At 42.0% G+C, this 21,001-nt stretch overlaps 1 protein-coding gene across 1 annotated transcript; it reads left to right on the forward strand.

The window, feature by feature from the left end:
• The first annotated feature begins 660 nt into the window (after positions 1-660).
• On the forward strand, positions 661-2,485 carry LOC123130554 (UDP-glycosyltransferase 73E1). Its single transcript, XM_044550427.1, has one exon. The coding sequence runs from the start codon at positions 809-811 to the stop codon at positions 2,342-2,344; it is 1,536 nt and encodes a 511-aa protein (XP_044406362.1). The 5' UTR covers positions 661-808; the 3' UTR covers positions 2,345-2,485.
• The last annotated feature ends 18,516 nt before the right edge of the window (positions 2,486-21,001 follow it).

Consider the following 21,001-nt stretch of genomic DNA (forward strand, 5'->3'; position numbering starts at 1 on the left):
TGTCCATGTTCCAGGGGAGCAACTAACCTTGTCCTACTATGTTGAACAACAAGGGAGACAAGGGCTCCTTCTGCCTCAGAGACTTGTAGGTTCTCAAGTCAATGACTACATCATGTTTAACCGTGCAAGGAGTCGAATATGCAGAAGGCGCATCTATAATCTTCAATTGACACATTTGTAATTAATTTCTTGTAGCTGAAGCACAATTGGCATGCTCTAAATGACAACACCTAACGAAAAACGCTCAATTAGATGCACAGTTCAGACGTCCTATCGTGTCGTCGTTTTCTTGGCTTGAAGTCTAATCTCCTAAATAATGATCTTGGATGACTCCTCTGATAGCTCCAAGATGGCCATCACTTGATGTGCGCCCATTCAAATTGTATAAGGGCGTGTACCTTTCAATAACGAACACCAAGCTCACAAAAGACAACCGCTCTTCGTATAGAATTCTGATTTCTGAACGAAGACTACTTCCACTCCACGTGTTCTGAGAACCAATCATTTCCCAATATCTTTCTGATTTCCTTCTGGTTGCGTGTCCACATTAAACTCGAATATTTTGTTCGAAATTAGAGAAGGTGGAGAAGAAGGCCGGAGCGGAGCAACGTGGGGTGGCGTCGGTGGCCGGAGGACGAAGGTGAGGGTGAGGAAGCGGGGGCAGAGTAGGAATGTGGGATCCGTTGCAGGCAGCAGCCTTAGATAAGTTTGCACGTTCTAAAAGTGCCTTTTACTTGACCATTACTAATACCCAACTCTTCCTTCAGACCTTCGTCACCCGCTTAAACCACTTGCGACCAGGACGTTGATGAGTGCGTCCACAATGGCGCCAACACAGCAGGCACTCGCCGGTGCAGCGACGTCACAGCCGCCGCACTTCGTCTTGGTCCCTCTCGCCGCCCACGGCCATCTCATCCCGATGGTCGACCTCGCGCGCCTCCTCGCGTCCCGCGGCGCGCGCGTGAGCCTGCTCACCACGCCCCTGAATGCCAGGCGGCTGCGCGACGGCGGCGTCGCCGACAAGGCCGCTCGCGCGAAGCTCCTGCTGGAGGTCGTCGAGCTCCCGTACTCGCCGGCCGACTACGGCCTACCACCGGACTGCCAGAACGCCGACATGATCGCCGACAACGCGCAGATGCTCCCCTTCTTTCTCGCACTGCGCGAGCTTGCCGGCCCGTTCGAGGCCTACGTGCGCGCGCTGGTGCCGCGCCCGAGCTGCATCATCTCCGACTGGTGTAACTCGTGGACAGCCGACGTCGCCACTTGCCTCGGCATCCCGCGGCTGTTCTTCCAGGGGCCATCGTGCTTCTTCTCGCTCTGTGACCTCAACGCCGCCGCGCACGGGCTGCACGAGCGGATAGCCGCGGCCGAAGACCGGGAGCCGCACGTCGTGCCCAGCATGTCGGTGTCCGTAAAGGTGGGCAACGGCAGGCCCCACGGCTTCTTCACCTCACCGGGGTGCAAGGAGCTGCGTCACGACGCCGTCGCGGCCATGCGTACGTCCCACGGTGTGGTGATCAACACCTTCCTGGACCTCGAGGAGAAGTCCGTGGCATGCTACGAGGCTGCTCTCGGCAAGCCCGTGTGGACGCTCGGCCCGTTCTGCCTGCACAACCGTGACGGCGAGGACAGGACGTCGCGCGGTGGCAACAAGAGCGGCGTCAGCGAGAGGGCGATCGTCGCGTGGCTGGACAAGCAAGCGCCGGAGTCCGTCGTATATGTCAGCTTCGGCAGCGTTGCACGGAAGCTCCCCAAGCAGCAGTTCGAGATCGGCCACGGCCTGGAGCACTGCGGCAGGCCTTTTCTCTGGGTCGTGAAGGAGTCCGAGCTGGCCTCGCCGGAGGCTCGTATGTGGCTAGAGGCCCTGGAGGCGCGCACGTCCGGGCGGGGTCTTGTGGTGCGCGGCTGGGCACCGCAGCTCGCCGCCCTGTCGCACCGCTCCGTGGGGGGGTTCGTCACGCACTGTGGCTGGAACTCGGTGCTGGAGTCTATCGCGCACGGCGTGCCCGTCTTGACGTGGCCGCACTTTGCCGACCAGTTCCTGAACGAGCAGCTGGCTGTGGACGTGCTCGGGATCGGCCTCCGGATCGGCGTCACGGCGCCCGTGATGATCCTGAACGACGACGCGGCCGCGCCGGTGCTGCGTGGCGACATCGCGCGCGCGGTGTCAGAGCTCATGCAGGGTGGAGAGGAGGCCGAGGAGAGGAGGAGGAAGGCCAAGGAGTACGGCGCGAAAGCTCGGAAGGCCATGGAGAAAGGAGGCGATTCGTACGAAACGCTTACGCAGCTCATCGAAAGCTTCCGGCACGTGGAGGCAAAGAACATGAACATTGCAGCGGCGTGACCGCGTGAATATTGCACAATTGTACGTAGTTCCTTGAATGCACTGCATCGATGTGCAAGGATTTTCGGGCGTAATCATGTCGCTCGATGTATGTTTGTTCGTGTGAATGAAGCGTGACAGCTCTTGCTTTCTTTTTCTCAAGGATACACGATGGAGAGATGTTTCAGAATCATCCATAGAAAAAGAGTCAAGACGGCTGATAAAACGGCAAACGATGGATAGAACCACGTTACACCAGCACAAGACTGCAACGTCACCACTGCCTTGCCCAATGAACCGAACCTAGGTTTTCGCCGCTGCATAGGTAGGAAATGGACTAGACCGAGACATTGCCTCCAAGGAGGAGACGTCGCCCATAGGCATCGCCATTGTCCGTACTAGTACCCGCGAGGCAGAAATTTCTTCTTGGCCAAGCCCAAACACCCTCGAAGACAGCAAGAGCGACACAAAACTGGAGTAGAGGAGGAAAAGTGCCTTCTCAGACCATTGATTAGGAAGGAGATCCATATCTCCCCGCCGACAAGGAGGGGAGCACCGACAAGGCTTAGCGAGGAGCAGCACCAGAGGCACCGCCTCAGCACGTCGCCACCGGTCGCCAGCTCCCTATACTCAATCCGATGACACAACAAGAAAGCGTTGCCTCGAGATCCAGGCGCCATCATGATTGACGAATATATTGATGCATTTGTAAAAATGCTCGCGCATTTGAAAAAAGTCCATGGGTTTGAAAAATGTTCCCAGATTTTGAAAGAAATGGGTCATGGATTTAAAAAAAATCACATATTTCAAAAATAATTGTGAATTTTTAAAAAGTTCACACATTTGAAAAATGCTGTCAATTTGAAAAAAATCAAAAAAGGAGAAAAATCTAAATTGAATAAAAAATAAATTTGAAAAACACGAATTTGAGAAAAGTGTTCATGATTTAAAATAATCATGAATCTGAAAAAATATTAAAAATTTGGAAAATAAGTAAATTTCAAAAAGTTTACAAATTCGGAAAAAATTCACGAAAAGAGAAAAAAAATAATGGAAAAAATGGAAAAGGAAGAAGAAGAAGAAGAAACAAAAGAACGACAGACCCAAAAATAAAACAAGGGAAAAACAAAACCGAAAGAAAAAAAAACAAAGCCTAGAAAAACCAGGAGGAAAGACAATATGGGCCAGCAGTCAACTTGACACCTAGCGCGTACAAGGGATGTGCGCCGCGAACCAACAAGCCTATATTTGATGCTTGAATTTCGAAGCTCACAATCTAGCGAAATACATTTTAAATTTAGGGGTTGGCATCCATGTTTAGTTTGCGCACCCCGATAATATCCTTTACGTTCGTTTGTGTAGACATTGGCTCAAGTTAAATAAAACTTCGCGAGATTGTCTTAAAAATATAAGCCTATATTTGACGCTGGATATGCCAAATAAAAGTTGGCTTTCTATTTTTGGCGCCATATGTCTCATATTACGCAAATCATAGGGACGTCTCGTCTGAAGGCGAGCGCCAAATGGGTCAGCCAAGGTGTGTGGGAGGGCACAACCTCGTTTATTTGTTCTTTTTTCACGTTTTTTGTTCTTTATTTTTCCTTTTTTCGCCTTTGTTTATACCTCTAAATATGTTAAAATAAATATATTACAAAAAACACTTTACATAAAATGTTGGAAACAAATGCTAACCAAGTGTTTTAAAAATATTAAATATGTATAAGGAAAACGTTTCTAATGTATAAGAAAAACTTATACAAAAAATATATGATGTATATGAAATTTTTTGATCATGTATTTAAAAAAATGTAACCATGCATTTGAAAAAAAAATCAAAACAAATATTTGGAAATGTTAAACAAGCATTTGGAAAATGTTAAATGTGTATAGAAATATTTTTGACCATGTATTAAAAAACTTAAACAAATACATGAATTTTTTGAATCAATCATTAGAAAAAAATGTTAGATGTGTATAAAAGAATATTGACGTTGTATTCAAATAAATGTAATATTTTATTTAAAATATTAATCAAGCATTGAAAAAAATATTAAATATGCATAGAAAAATGTTGGCCATATATTCAAAAGATGCTAATCTTGTATCTGAAAAATATTTTAAAAAGCTTATGAACAAAATGTGTATTGAAAAAATGATGACCATGTAATTGAAAAATGTTCAACTTGTATGTGTGCTAAAAGTATATTGCACAAACGTGTGTGTGTGTGTGTGTGTCTCTATATATATATATATATATATATATATATATATATATATATATATATATATATATATATATATATATATATATATATATATATATATATATATATATATATATATATATATATATATACCAAAAGTGTAAAATGTGTATGATAAAAAATAGAAATAACAATAAAAGTTTTCAAAAAATTTAATTATGTATTTTAAAATATTATAAATGTGTATGGTATATATGAAAAATGTTGAATGTGTACTGAAAACATAGTTAACATGTGTTGAACAACATAAAAACCAATGAAAATCGACAAAAAACAAAGAAAAACATAGAAATCCAATAAAAACCAAAAAGGTGAAAAACGAGAAACAAGCAAACAAAGCCGAAGAAAAAAGAAAGAAAATAAAAAAACTTATGAAAAGTAAACCGGCAAAGAAACAAAGAAAACCAGAGAGCAACAAAGAAAAAGGAAAAAATCAAGTGAAAACAGAGAAAGGAAAAAAACAGTGGAAAAAAATGAAAAGTGGAAAAACCAGCGCTTTCGCCTCAAGCTGGTTGCGTCTCCTACTTTACCACGAACCGGATAGTGCCTCAATGACTAGTGGTGCTACTCGGAACCGAGGGGACCTAAGTTCGATCCTTGGCTGCTCCTTTTTTTTCTCCCTATTTTTATTGTTGTAAGTATGTGCTAAATGGGCCGGCCTGTTTCTGCAGACGCTTCAGGCAATGGCTTCTTCTATCTCACGTTCTTTTTTGAAATCACTAGTTAAGAGTATTCGTTATAAAGATCACTCCCACCTCTCTAGGATATGACAAGTGGCACCATGTATATGCGTCATTTATCGCAACCTAAGTTCGATCCTTGGCTGCTCCTTTTTTTCCTCCCTATTTTTATTGTTGTAAGTGTGTGCTAAATGGGCCGGCCTGTTTCTGCAGACGCTTCAGGCAATGGCTTCTTCCATCTCACGTTCTTTTTTGAAATCACTAGTTAAGAGTATTAGTTATAAAGATCATTCTCACCTTCCCAGGATATGACAAGTGGCACGATGTATATGCGTCACTTGTCGCAACCTAAGAGTTTTCCCTTTTTTTATAAATTCGTTTATTCAAAACGTTTTATCTCTTAAATTGTGCGTCCAAATCTCGAACCGTTTTTTCCGTTAGATTCCTCGCGTCAAGATCTTCAAAACTAGATTCCATGTTAATACGTTTTGACGAACTTTTTTTCACCAAAAAAGACAAAAAAACCGAATCGGGAGCACGGATTTTTCCCTTGTTGAAAGAGCCACGCCCGTGCCTCGCGCGAAAGGACAACCGTGCCTCTCGCGGAGGGAAAAAACAGAAAACACGTTTTTTTTCGTTTCCGAGAGCCACGGACGTGACTCTCGCGAGAGCACAACCGTGCTTCTCGCGGAAGCAAAACAGTGCCTCTCGCGGAAAAAAACCCAGAAATATTGTTTTTTTCTTTTCCAAAAGGCACAACCATGACTCTCGCGAAAGCACAACCGTGTCTCTCGTGGAAGCAAAACCATGCTTCTCGCGGAAGGAAAAAAACAGAAAATATATATTTTTTTGTTTCCGAGAGGCACAGCCGTAACTCTCGCGAAAGCAGAACCGTAACTCTCACGGAAGCAAAACCATGCCTCTCGCGGAAGGAAAAAAATAGAAAACAAGTTTTTTTTCGTTTATGAAAGGCACGGCCGTGACTCTCGCGAAAGCACAACCATACCTCCCGCGGAAGCAAAACCGTGCCTCTCGCGGAAGAAAAAACAACAGAAAACGCATTTTTTTGTTTCTGAAAGGCACGGCCGTGACTCTCGCGAAAGCAGAACCGTGCCTCTCGCGAAAGAAAAAAAAAACAGAGAACGCATTTTTTTCGTTTCCGAAAGGCACGGCCGTGACTCTCGGGAAAGCACAACCGTGCATTTTGCGGAAGCAAAACCACGACTCTCGTGAAAGGGGAAAGAAAAAAGAAAACGCGTTATTTTTGTGCAACAAAAATAATTTGGCCCCGAAACCTAAGGAAGACCGTGGAAAAACGAAACGTACAAAAAACCGTTTAAAATGCTGAAAACGTGTGTGGAAAAATAAAAAATAAATAAAATCCGGAGGGAGCGCCCAGAGCACGATATGTGGCAGGCGGTGAGAGCACGCCAAGTGGCGCTGATCGTTGCAAGGCTCCCGAAGAAGCGCTCATTAATTAGTTGCTCTTGTTCTTTTTTCTCTTCCCTTTTGAACCATATGAAAAGATGGGCTTGCTCTCATATTGTTTGTGCTTTTCCCTCCTACTTAAACATTAGTCCTCTACTAAAAAAAAACTTAAAAGTTAGTTCCAGATAAAACAAGCCATGGTCCATTCCGTTCGGCCTTATTGTGTGCATGGGCATCCGGATTTTGCGCCAGCTGCCTCAGAAAAAAAAACCAACGCATAGGTTTTGTGCTGGTCTTCTTCCATCTCGCGTTCTTTTCTCTCTTTTCTTTTGAACTAGTAAGTTTGCACGTGCAACGCACGTCTTGCTCCTTTCAAAGGTTAGCTTTGAATAGCACCTGCACAAGTAAACCACAACAAGCGTGAATTCAAAGATCTAACTGAAGACACTCGCCATGCTTGAAGATAAACTTAGACACCATATTTGGCTCGCTATCATTACGTAAGTTGGGCAACAATGAGAAGTTTTTCAAAGGAAAATCAATGGTGGACATGCGGTCCGATACAGCTCATAGAACTATTACAAGGAAAAAATGTAAATGAATAAACAATCGGTATAAGGAATGCGGCCACAAATAAAGAGCATATAATGGTGAAGAAAATTAAACATGATGTATTGGACAACAATGCCCAACCATGTTATGAATTTTGTAGAGTATCTTCCAAAAAAATATGAGGAAGAGTAACTTCAAATTTGATTGTGAGATATCCTCCATTCCAAGTTGATAATGTGTAAAATACATCTGGAAGGGAATATAGAAACGAAGTAATAAAATTTGCTATTGCTCTAGTCCAACAAATTTACTTGTACAACATTGGTGAAATGTCTTCACCAAGATTATATTCTCTACACCCCTTCATCCATATTCGTTACTGAAAAGGCATTTAGGTTGCTCATTCGTTAACACACAACATGGGAGATCGATAATACTTTCACAGTAAACACATTTCGTAAGCATGTCTCGTGTTGCAATATATTTGTTGTACTTATTGTCAATGTAAGAAAATAACAACAAAAAACAGCCAAGATTATGCTCATATATGACATGGTACCTTACTTTGCAACTTAGTTTTATTAGCTAGCAATCTGAAACTATGGATATATACTAATTGAAATAAGATGTGTCTTGTAAAAGCAATCCAAGTACTTGGCTGTGTGCATCATATGATGCAGAGCCTGAGCCCGGGTTGTCCCCTTAAAAAAAATCCAAGTACCTATTTAGACATTTTTGACTTTAACGAGCAAAAAGGGTACCTAATCCCTGAAAAAATAAGTGAAATGTTTTGTCAGCATATTCAAATCACATACAATGAGTGCGTCTGATTAAATAAGCCAACTGTTTCCACCGGAAAAGATTTGAATTCTCCTTATTGTTGTATAAAAAATGCATGGGTACAGATCATCAAGGTGTAAGCATGCAAGGAATGATCTTGCCAGCTCAAATATGGGTGAAAACAATAACTCAAGATATCGAAGGGTTGTGCTCAATATCCAAGTATTAGAGAATTAATGTGAGACCTGCTCTACAAAAGACATCGTTGGTAGTTAAACGTTGATAGTAAGTACAAAGCAATTCCTGTAGCCAATTATTTCATAGTAAACGCTGGCTGAATTATAGTTGTGAACACTCATGCATCACAGTCACAACACCAAGAGTAACCTATAAGATAGCAGGAATATCACTAATTTTTAACAATAATCTAAATTTTTACATTAAAGTGGCAATAATATCGGAGACTTTTAATTTTCAGTAGAACTGGTAGCAATCACACATTGGAATATTCTTACAAAAGCGCACATAGATGAAGTACTCCAGAGATAACAATTGGCCAACATGTAGAACAAAATACATCAGAAAACTGAAGTGAGAAAGAGAGGTGACATTCAGATTCCTTGCCATCACCGTGCCGTTGTAAGCATGCACAACCACCATGTTGTGGAGCAAATTCTGATAAGAATGATGGGTGGTGCAAAATAAGAACAAATGGAGAAAACCAGTATTCTCTCATATTGAACAAAAATCAAAACTCGCATATTGATGCATCATGAACCCGGGCGTTTGAATCACTTGTTGTGTTGTAATGACAAATAGGATGCCTATGTCGCCCGGAAGAAAGCACAACTCCTCCTCGTGTCGCCGCCGGTGGCTCGCGTCCTGTCGTGGCTGCTACTTCTCGTACATGAGTTCTGGCTCCGGGCGAGAGCACATGTGTCTTGCCAGCATACGCGGGTGGCTCTATCACCTAGCTGTATGTGAGCTCTTCATGTGCCTCCCATGGCGCACGCGCCTCCGCGGGACAGGCCCAAGGCACGCGTGTTGCCAGCGAGCCAATCGGTGCGTACTTCTGATCTCTTCGACACTGAGACCACGGCGTGTCTTTTCATGGGAGCGTTCGTCCCTTGATCCTTGGGGACATGCGCCGCCGGCGCCGGACAGGGCCGGGCCGCGTGCGTGTTGCCGGGCGAGCGCACCGCCAGCTTGGGTGTGTCCTCTTCTTTGCATGCCCTGTTCTCCCTCCCTCCCGCGTTGCTTTGGATTCCTGAACGACAGGCTCCTCACGCATCCGGGCTCCCGGCGGCGGCATCTCGCTTACATGGGCGGGCTTGCATGCTCTTGGGGGTTTCTCTCTATTGGATGGAGGTTTCGTACGTGAATTGATTAGATTGAGAGGTGAGCGCTAATTAAGGGAGAGAGGTTAACTGGTGGTAGTTCAGATTGCATGCGTCTCGTGATTGTAGTAGGTGCCGATGCGGGATGTGGGGACGTGGGGTGGTTTCATCGGTGGAGTATGGTCAGTCACTGAAAATTGCCAAGTCCACACCGTAAAGCCATTTGGATCAACGATGACCGTTAGATTGAGATTTGTGGGACAAATCATGTGGTGTTGATTGCGTCGTGGGTTGTTGTGGGGCTAATTGTGGGGTGCACGTAAAAATTTCTTATTTGATTGTTTAGTACTCCTTCGGTTCCCAAATATTTGTCTTTCTAGAGATTTTAACAAGTGACTACATACGGAGCAAAATGAGTGAATCTACACTCTAAAATATGTCTACATGCATCCGTATGTTGTGTCCATTTGAAATGCATAGAAATACAAATATTTGGAAACAGAGGGAGTAGTAGTGGAGATTGTATGCATAGATGAGCTTGCTCTCATACTGTTTGTGTTTTTCCTTCCATCTACTTAAACATTAGTACCCGAAAAAACCAAGGCAACGCCTCATTATGTGCATGGCCATCCTGATTTTGCGCCAGCTGCCAGGCCTGTGTAACTGTACAGGTAAGGGAGGGAGGTCCTAGTCGGCGCCTTAAGCGCCCGCGAAGCCAACCGGCGCTCACTGGAAAACCTTAGTAGGCCGGCCCATAAACACGTACTGCAATACTGTAGCACGAAAATACCACAAAACATGGCATCGTGGGGAATCGAACACAGGCCGCAACTATCCTCCAATAGACTGGCTACCACTAAAACACCAAGCTACTAGTGACTAAATGCAGCGCGCACTCTTTAAGAACTACTCTGGCTGCGCTATTTGAATTAGAACAAGTTTACTAATTTGAGGAAAAAAGTTCACCAATTGACCGGGCTGACCAGTTGACCATTGAATGTTCAAAAAATATGTGTATCTTTTCTGAAAATCAGGAATTAAAAAAATCGTTCATAGGTTAAAAAAAGCTTAACGAATTTAAAACAAAAAACTCATAAAAATAGAAAAAGTTCATCAATCTTCAAAACTAGTTCATCGATTTTGAAAAAAGTTCACTCGATTTGAAAAAAGTTCATCCGATTTGAAAAAGTTCATCGATTTGAGAAAAAAGTTCATCGATTTTGAGAAAAAGTTCATCGAATTTGAAAAAAAGTTCATCCAATTTGGGAAAAGTCAACGATTTTGAAAAAAGTTCATCAAAATTGGAAAAAAGTTCATCAGATTTGAAGAAAGTTCATCAATTTTCAAAAAAGTTTATAGATTTTCAAAAAAGCTCACCGAATTTTAAAAGTAGTTCATCGATTTGGGAAAAAGTTCATAAATTTGAAAAAAGTTCATCGAATTTCAAAAGAAATCATAAATTTAAAAGAAAAGTTTCAGGTATTCACAAACAATTGGACGAACCAGGATGAAAAAAACAGAAAACAGAAAAGGAAAAAAAGGAAAACGAAAAATGGAAAAAGAAAAAAAGAAAAGGGAAACGGGAAACGGGAGAAGATATATTAAAATAAAGGGAAAGTTTCCTTTAAACAGATCCCACTCCGGTGGCGCAGTGATTGTTCTACCGGAACTTGGTCTAAGGGTCGCGGGTTTCGATTCAGCACCAGCGCTCTTTCTTTTTGCAGATTTAAGACACAAAGAAGAAACCCCTAGATGGGCCGGCCCATCGCGGGAGCGCTGCAGGCGCCCGTTTGCGAAAACACTACTAACGGGCGCCTGCAGCGCCAAATACGAAATGCCCGTAAGGGAACACCTATTCGATGCTTAAAAAAAAATAGGAACACCTATTCGAACTTTGTGGAGGGACTATCTTTTTTCAAGTACAACGAGCGGGTTCGAACGAGCAGTTCTAGCTATTAGTTTTTTGCTGTTTTTTCTATCGGTTTTCAGCCATACTTCCATTTTCATTTGAAAAATGAAATGTTTATTTATTTAGAAAAATATGAAATTTTAATTTTGAGACTTTTTTAAAGCCGAACATTATTAAAATTTCTAAACAATCTTTTAAACTCTGAACAATTTTTTGAAAACATGAACTTTTTTAAATCTGGAATATTTTTTCAAAATGCAAAAATATTGGAAAAACTAACGCCCACACGTATGGCATCTTGCACATCGTTCACACACCTTCATTACCACTCATTTTGCCACATGTGAACAGATGACATCAGCATGAATCTTTTTGTTTTCGGCTTAAAAATATTTTATCTCCTAATTAAAAATCAAATTAAAAATCTGTTTTCACCATTAAATCCGACTTGATGAGATCTTCGAAACTAGGCCCCATGTTGATATGTTTCGACGAATTTTGTTTTTGCCTAAAAGTTCCCATGATGTTTACACTGTAGTTGCCATAGTGCTTAAACTAAATTGCCATGTAGCACTTTTAGTTTGTAGAGCATGTCAATTTTAGTATTTTGATGATGACAATTACATTACTTTGACCATGGTAATTATTTTTTATATGAACCATGGCAATTTTAAGTGCAAGTGTCATGGCAATTTTAGTTTATGGTTCATGACAAGTCTAGTTTCTTAATTTCACGTTTTATAATATGTCAAAAATTACTTTTAAATGCAGAAGAAAATAACTGAAACATATCATGGCAACTTTAGTGTAAACACCAAGGCAATTCATGTGCAATGGACATGGCAACTTTTAACCAAAAACAATTGTCAAAATATATTGATATGAGATCTAGTTTCAAAATATATTGTCGCGAGGGATTTAATGGTGAAAACGAATCTTCAATCAGATTTTTCATTTAAGATATAAAACATTTTAAAACTAAAAATCGAAAAAGATTTCCACATGTATGCATGCGGTGACGTGGCGCAGTCTGTGTCTTATAGGGCGTGTAGTGGGTTTGACTCCCACCACACGTATGGACGTTAGCGTTGTCCAAAGTTTGTGAACAATTTTTGCGACCTGAATTTTTTTGAGAGAATACCTTTTGGAAAATGTGTATTTTTGAAATTATGAAGAAAAAACCGCAAACATTTTTTGAACTACCGAACATTTTTTTAATTTGTGATTTTTTGAAATCCGTTTTTCTTGGAAAACTTGAACAAATTTTGAAATTGAATACATAATTTGGAAAATGTTACATTTTTACAAAGTATTAACAAATTTTAAAAACTTGAGTATTATTTGAAATCCTAGTCATTTTGTTGAACTTTTGTGAACATCTCTTGGAAAATGTGAACAAACTGTTAAAATTTATTCTTGCTCTGAACATCATGAAACTATTCAAATTAAAAAGTTATTCAGGGGTGATTACAAAATTCTTTAACTATTGCGAAAAATACTCCATTGCAAAGTATGTTCGTGATATGTATTTTGTTCCTCAGAATAACCATTTAGTCTTTGTGAAAACAAAAAATATTGTTGTTTACAAAAAAGACACGGCATTGCCTAAAAAGAAGGCAAATGTTAGGGGTTCCACATCTAGAAGCTATTGTTTCTCTCCATTTGAAAGTGAGTTGGCGGACTTCTCCTGACAACTCAAATCATCATATTGCGGCCGCGCCCCACCGCCGACCACTCCTGTCGTGCTGTTCACCAATCTTTGCCTAGGGCTGCTCCGGCCATGACAACCACCATCTTCGTCCTGTTCTCTCTTGTCGACACTATGTCTCTCTCAGATCTCAACTTTCAGAAGGGCCAAGCATTTTAAGATGAGGTTTGGAAGCACTCATGTGTGCGTACCAACTCGGATGCTGATGAGAATTCATTGGGATTCCCACTGATGCAAGGTCCAAGATGAGGCTAACTAATGAATCGATAGATACCATCGTTTTGTCCTGCTTTGGAGGTCATGGATCCCTTTGCAAGGTTGAGCGATTGGAGAATTGGTCTGTTAAATTCATAGTGTCATCCAAGGAAGTGGGTCTTTCAATCATCAAAGGAGGTAACATCCCTAGTCCTCTTTCCAACATCAACTTCCTTCCGCTTGGTGAAAGGGGGGCAAACTCCAATGTTGAGCTTGATTTTTATCTCTAAGAGAAATCAGATGAATAGACTCACATTTTTAGTAATCATCATAGCAAATACCATGCTCAAGCCCTTAGATCTCCCGGTATTTGTTGGGATCGTTGATGATCCAATGCTAGATCTAATCATGTTAATTCGTCTATCTCACCCGCTCATCATCACCGAATCATAATCATCGCTCGGAGCCATCAATAGAATTCAATGCTAAAGAGGGAAATTAGCAATTTCAAGATAGTGCTAATGGGCCTAATGATCGTAAAGATCCCTTCTATGTCCGTTGCCTCCTCTCAGGTTATTTGAGGCCCACTTGTCCTAATAGGATTAAGTGTCGCTCATGTAAGCACTGGGGACATATAGCCAGGGACTGCTACTTTGCTCCTAAGCCCAATTCTAGCCCACCTTAGGCTGCGGCATCACAACCCATTCAACGCTATGAACCTTCCCAGGCAATTCAATGGCAACCCACCACTATTGCCGTGAATCCAATGTACAATCAATCAGCCTATTGTTAGCGCACTTACCATGAGTAATACCACCCTTCCCATTCGCCCCCCATAGTTTGTAGGTGCTCGTCTCTACGGTGCCTCTCTACATTCCACCACACCCGCATCGAACTCCCCCATCTACACGTATACTTGCCACAACCTCCCCCAACTTGGCGGCAGTCTCATCTCGTCCACAACCATGGCCACATTCCCTTAAATGCCACTCAATTCATCCCTTCAGGCCACCAACGCATCAAAGTGAAGACCGGCTTGGGTTTGAGTCGCTGTAGGAGCTGTGGCGCCTACACATGAGGAGTAGGCGATTGTCACTACCACTCCAATGCCCAATCTAATGGTGCACTTTCACAATGTACGTGAGGTAATCGCTGAGATTCTGACTGAAGTGAAACACATGGGGTTTCTAAAGATTTATCCTTGCCCTTTCAGTCAAGCGTATATCAGATTGAATAGTGTATTTGATCATGATGATTTAGTTTAGAGAGGCCCGCATCCATATATTGATGTTCACTTCATATTTCAAAAACACAACGAATATCTGAATCGGAGGTGATTCATACTTAATAGGGAAGTTTGGTTGTTGTTGTATGGATTTTCGTTTAACGGGCGCTGCATGTAGGAGATAGGGAATGCTGTTAGAAGCTTTGGCACCTTGCTGCAATGGGATCATGTGAAGATCACCAGGGCTAATTTACTTGTTAAAGTGAGAGTTGAGGCACTTAGAGATATACCTGCTAGTCTGGTTGTTGGAAAAGGAAATGACTTTTAGACAGACTCACTCATAGTCCCTATTGTCATTCTTCAGCAACTGATGTTAGGTGCAGAGGCACCTGGTGAAGATCCAATCCCTGCTAATGGTAACCCACATCCAATGCCTCTGCAAGATAATTACCACCCCAATCAACATAACCATTTCCTGGGACCACTACTTCAGCATGAGCATGATGACGTGCACAATTTTCCAGACCTAAATGTTCCTAACCCCCTGCTTGATCTACAACTGGCTCCTCCATTGAATGTAGAGATTGACATGGAGCAGATGTATAAGAGAAAGGTGTTGTCTTAGTTGTTTGGGATCATTGGGCTTTACCATAAGACAATCCTATTATTGACCTAGAGCTGCACCCAAGGGAATTCATGGGGCTCAACGATCTGCTGGCCTCACTTGAGGAACAAGAAGATGCTCAAATTCAGGACAATCTTCGGTATGAAGATGGTTATAGCAACCTTAAAATCTCTTTGGCACCTTCACATAATTCTGCTCCCTCTATTGAATCAGTTAATGGGCCTATTAAGATTCACCCATTTTCAATGGTCTAACTTATTTAAATGTGCTTGATGGGCTTCCTCACCAACCCATGAATGGTGCTACCTTGGGCCATGTTATGCAGCCCATTCCTCAAGATGATCCATTGCTTTTGGTTCCCAATGAGCAACAAGATGTGTTTGTAGGGCATGACTATAATCTAACTGCCATTTTGTCTAAAAATATATGAACATTAGGGAGTTGGACATTGATCCTATGTAGTGTGAAGTTGCCACTATGTTGGCCCCAAGGGGGCACACTACTGCTTTTACACAGGGGCAAGACAGAAATAAGACTGCTACTCTTCCAGTTAACATTGTTTCCAACATTCTCTTTGATGAAGAAGTTCAGTCCTCTGTTCCACAGCTTAAGGACCCTGCTCCAATGCTAGATCAAGCTATCACTCCACAGATAGGTGAGCCATATGTGTCTAAAATCTCGGTTCCCCCTGGATTCCCTGAGCCCATTTACTTGCATTCTAATCATAACTATAAAGTGGGTGATGCTCCTATCCTAGATAAAGGCATTTATCATGTGTTTAGGGAGAAACAAATGTCTCTCCCACTCCAATCCTATGAGATGCTGCTAGGAGATGAAGGGGCTAGGATTTTGAAAATGAAATTTGCCACTACTGCTGAAAGCAAAGAGGCAATACAGGTTCCCATCAAATGGGTTAACTGTTTATTTGTTTCATTCCATTCACCTAATAAATTTGAATAGACCAAGCAATTTTCCAACTCTCAAGTATGGGACTTCATTGTCCAAGGATTTGAATCTAAAATTCTCAAGCCATTTGCTATACCTGATAGAATCTTGACCGCTCAAACCCCTACTTTTAAATTGCAACCATCTGCATCTATACAAGGGATCAAGAAAATCTGCCCATCACATCTGCTGGTTCTGCCACTAGAGAGGAGCAATCTGCTTCCTCTACATCCGCCTTGCATGGTGGAAGAAAGAGAAAGGACAAACTACCCTTGGTTGAAAGTGAGGTAAGAAGGAGCTTCACAGTGCAATCACTTCACAAGGGTTTTAAGAAGCACATCTGCATGGATGGAAATTGTCTTACATGTCATGCTCTGCCTCCATCTGTACCTGGAAAAGTTATTAAAAATCTTACTTCCACTTTTTGGAAGGTTAATATTCAAAGAGGCAAAGGAGAGAAGCAGACGGGAGGGAACAATAATCTCAAGGCCTTCTCCTCAAGCACCATCTCAAAACATGTCACCACGGAGCCCAAGGTCAAAGGAAGCAACGAGTACTAGTGGTAGTCTGCTGTCAGTAGCACTTGTGTGGTGTCATGTCTTTTGCTGTAATAATCTTTGTTGTATTCTGTCTCATTGGGTCATGTACTATGTTTTGTTATCTATTTTGGATTTTGTATTGCAAGTGGAACTGGTCTGGTTATCAACTCTATTATTCCTATGAGTAGAGCTTGGAACATTCTTAAATTGGAATTTTTGGGTGATAAATGATGATAAAAAGTGGCGTGATGTAGCAAATAAAATCTCATAATTAGACTGCTCTATTCTCACTACTCAGGAAACTAAAAGAGAACATTTTGATAGGTGAAATATCAAAATTTATGTCCCAAGAAACTGAACAAGTTTGATTATCTCCCATCCCGTGGTACCTCTGGTGGCCTTTTAACGGTATGGAATGACTAACTCTTCTCTAGTAGAACACTCTGGGAAAATGAATTCTCCCTCTCTATTGAGTTCACATCCAAACTTAATGGGGAACAATGGATACTTACAAACATCTATGGTCCCTGTCAAGCAGATAGTAGAATTTTTTAATTGGCTTCAGAATATTTAGCTTGAGGATGACACTAATTGTCTGGTTTTGGGGGATTTCAACTATGTTAGATATCCAAGTAATAGAAGTAAAGGAGGGGAAATATCCAGGACACGATGTTATTTAATGAAGCTGTCAGCAATAATTGAGATTCCACTAAAATGCGGGAACTACACCTAGAGTAATATGCAGCAGGCTCCTTTACTTGAGAAGCTTGATTGTTTTTTTCTTGAGAGGCATGGAATCTTTGTTTCCCAAATGCCTTGGCCATACCTTTGGACAGATGCAATTCAGATCATGTACCTTCTGTTCTCAAAATTGGTACATCCATTCCAAAATCCAGGAATTTCATATTTGAAAATTACTTGTTGGAGCACCAGGATTTTAAAGAGGTTGTCAAGAGTATTTGGGAGCAACCTGTTGATGAATAGGACAATACTAAAATGATTATATCAAAGTTTAAAAGGCTCGAGAAGGGACTCAAGAACAACTGGAGGAAAAATCTCTCTGACCTCAAAAGTACCATCTCAAACACGAATGCAATTGTTTTGCTTCTTGATACTATTGAGGAATATAGACCACTTGGTCCAGAAGAGAAGGAAGGTAGGATATTCTAAAAGAACACTTAGAAAATATCCTTCACTGTCAGAAACTCTATTGGAAACAGAAGGATACCATAAGATCTATTAAATTTGGAGAGTCAAATACCAAATTCTTTCAGGCTAAGGCCACCATCAAACACAGAAACAATCATATTGCCAAAGCTGCTATTTTTTATAGAGCTTTTCATGCCAGACAAGTTCAATCCTCTTCTACTTCAAATCCTCTATCACTTCACACTCTCCTCCACTCAATTGATCATCTTCATGAACTAGAGTTACCTTTACTCATGCAAAAATTGATGAGGTTGTAAAGAACCCACCAACAGCCAAATCACCTAGTCCTAATGGATTTAATGCTGCATTTTTAAAAGCTTGCTAGGATATTGTGGCCTCTAATTTTTACAAGCTGGTGAGAGATTTTTATGAAGGCAAGGTCAATATCCAGAGTATCAACTACTCTTTCATTACCCTTATCCAAAAAAGGATGCAACTAAGGTCCCTAGAGATTATAGACCCATATCACTACTTAATTGTACCTTGAAGATCATCACCAAACTTCTAGAAAATAAACTGCAGAAATATATTCTTAGCATGATTCATGACAATCAATATGGCTTTCTGAATAACAGATGCATCCAAGATTGTCTAGCATGGTCTTATGGATTTTTACACCAATGTCACCATTCCAAGAAAGAGATTGTGCTTTTCAAGTTGGAGTTTCAGAAAGAATTTTATATGTTGAGTTGAACCATGACACCATTATTGAAATATTGTCAGCTAGGGGTTTTGGACCCAAGTGGCTAATGTGGATTAAGCTCATCTATGGTACTTGTTATTCTTCTGTGCTACTGAATGGGGTCCGAGGAAAATAGTTCCTCTGTAAGAGAGGGGTGAGACAAGTTGATACCCTGTCACCACTGATTTTTTTCGTCGCAGCAGTTTTGCTTCGATCTATGCTTAATGAGGACAAGGAAAACCAACTCATCCACCCCCTATATTCCATACCTCTTGTCTAGAATTCCCTGTCATACAATATATAGATGATACCATACTTGTGCTTGTTGCCCATCCTATTCAATTGTAGCACATCAAAAATTTCTTGCTTCACTTTGTTTCTTATACTGGGTTACAGGTCAATTATTCCAAATCCACCAGTGTATGCGTTAACACCCTTGATCATCTCATGCATAGACTTTCCACATTATTGGGATGCCACATCGATCAGCTGCCACTTCCTTATTTGGTTCCCCCTTTAAGTCTCCATAAACTTAAAATTGAAGATTTTGCACCTCTACTTAAAAGGATTGCCTCTAGAATTGATGGTTGTGCTACACTCCTATCCTTAGGATACAAACACACTTATTAAGTCAGTGTTTTCTAGCTTGCCTGTCTTCTGCATGTGCTCCATCCCAATTCCCAAAGCAATTATTCATTAGATCAACCTATATCTAAAACACTGCTTCTGGAGAAAGTATGGATTTGAGGGGGAATTGTTGGTTTTGATTTCTTGGGACAAGGTATGCTGCCCAAATCACATGGAGGACTATGAATTCATGATGTTGCTACACATAACCAGGCCTTGCTGAGGAAACATCTCCATAATTTCTTGAATAGACAAGATATCCCCCGGTTCAAAATCATTTGGGAGTCTTATTACTCTAAAAGTGTGCCTAGTTCAAAGCATGTGGGATCTTTCTAGTGGAGAGATGTTCTTAAACTCTTGCCCACTTACAAACAACACCATATGTGTGTTCCTGGTGATGAAAGTATTGTTCACTTTGGATTTGGTTTGATGGATGGATAGAGAACAACTTGGAGCACAAATTTGCTGAGTTACACTCTTTTTATATCAACCCTGAGGTTTCTTTACAACAAGTGTGTGTGCCATTGAAAGCACACCAACAATTCTTACTCATCAGCTCTGCAGTATTCATGGAAGAGCAGTCTTTACTCCTCTATGAATATGTATAAAGCTATGGTGGGATCCAGCGTTGCTCATCATGTATTGAAGCAGCTTTGGAAATGCTCAGCCAAACTTAGGCACAAGATCTTCTTTTGGCTAGTACTCTATGGCAGAGTCAACACTAGAAATCTGTTGGATAGAAAATCTATGTACCCAGAAGATTACAATTGTGTCTCATGGAATGACAAGGTTGAAGAAATTTTTATGCATCTATTTTGGGACTGCCCATTTGTTGGAGAATGTTGGGACCATATTATTCCCCATAGGAAACGGGTTATATCTTGCTATGATGAAATCTGCATCAATGCTTCAGTACTGCCTAAAGAGATTGCTCTCAATATTATAGTCATGGGTTGTTGGGGCATATGGTCAATTCGAAATGACAAAATCTTCAGAGAAACGACCCTTCATATCCAAATTTGGAAGTTATATCTAAAGACAGGAATTACTGGTGCATCTCTCAGAGCTAAGCCTACTAAAACCCAAAAGTTTTAGTATTGGTTAGAGAATCTACAACCGGACTTGGTAAATCCAGCCCCTCAAACGCCAGCGGACGCGCCCGGGCGCGTCCGCGCACACTGACCAGTACACCTCAAATTAGCTACTCTGCATCCGAGTCTCTCATTTTCAACCCCTAGATCCATACAAGCATGCAAAAGAAGTCCGACGTACTATATACTACGTACTACCCTAGCTAATCTTCATCGTCGGAGATGTCCGCGACGTCGGTGCCAGGCGTCGGGTGGACAAGCGCGTAGGAGGGCCCCTCCTCCTCCTCCTCCTGCTCGACCTCATCCATGTAGGCGAACATCTCGTCCTCCTCCGCATTGTGCTGCGCCCCCATCTCCTGTTGGCGACGGCGTCTCGGCTCCGCATCCGAGTCCGAGTGGAGGGAATTGAGGAATGGTCTACTGCTCTTCCTGTAGATTCGCTTCCCTCGCGTCCCCCACATCCTCCTTTGTCTTCTCCTCCTCCGGATCCACTACATCTGGAGGTAGCCCAACGACGGTCTAGGCTTCGCACCTTGCATGTATCTTCTCAAGGAGCTGCAGCCGATGCTTCGGCATTAGAAATGTGTGGCCCCTTATATGGCGGCATGGGGGGGCATGACTAATAGTGGTGGCGGATAGGGAGTGGAAAGTGGCAGCGGTGGCGGACGGGCGGAGGAAAATGTGAAGGGTAGGGTTTCGGTGCCGGCGGTTGGCTTAAATAGCCGGGCTAGGCACTACATGTTGGGGAACGTAGTAATTCAAAATTTTCCTATGATCACGCAAGATCTAGCCAGGAGATGCATAACAACGAGACGGGAGAGTGTGTCCACGTACCCTTGTAGACCGAAAGCGGAAGTGTTTAGTAACGTGATTGATGTAGTC

Source organism: Triticum aestivum, chromosome 6A (genome assembly GCF_018294505.1).
Source record: "Triticum aestivum cultivar Chinese Spring chromosome 6A, IWGSC CS RefSeq v2.1, whole genome shotgun sequence".
Lineage (NCBI taxonomy): Eukaryota > Viridiplantae > Streptophyta > Magnoliopsida > Poales > Poaceae > Triticum > Triticum aestivum.

Excerpts from the sequence above, each read along its gene's own strand:
- LOC123130554 (XM_044550427.1), top strand. The coding sequence starts at position 809 with ATGAGTGCGTCCACAATGGCGCCAACACAGCAGGCACTCGCCGGTGCA.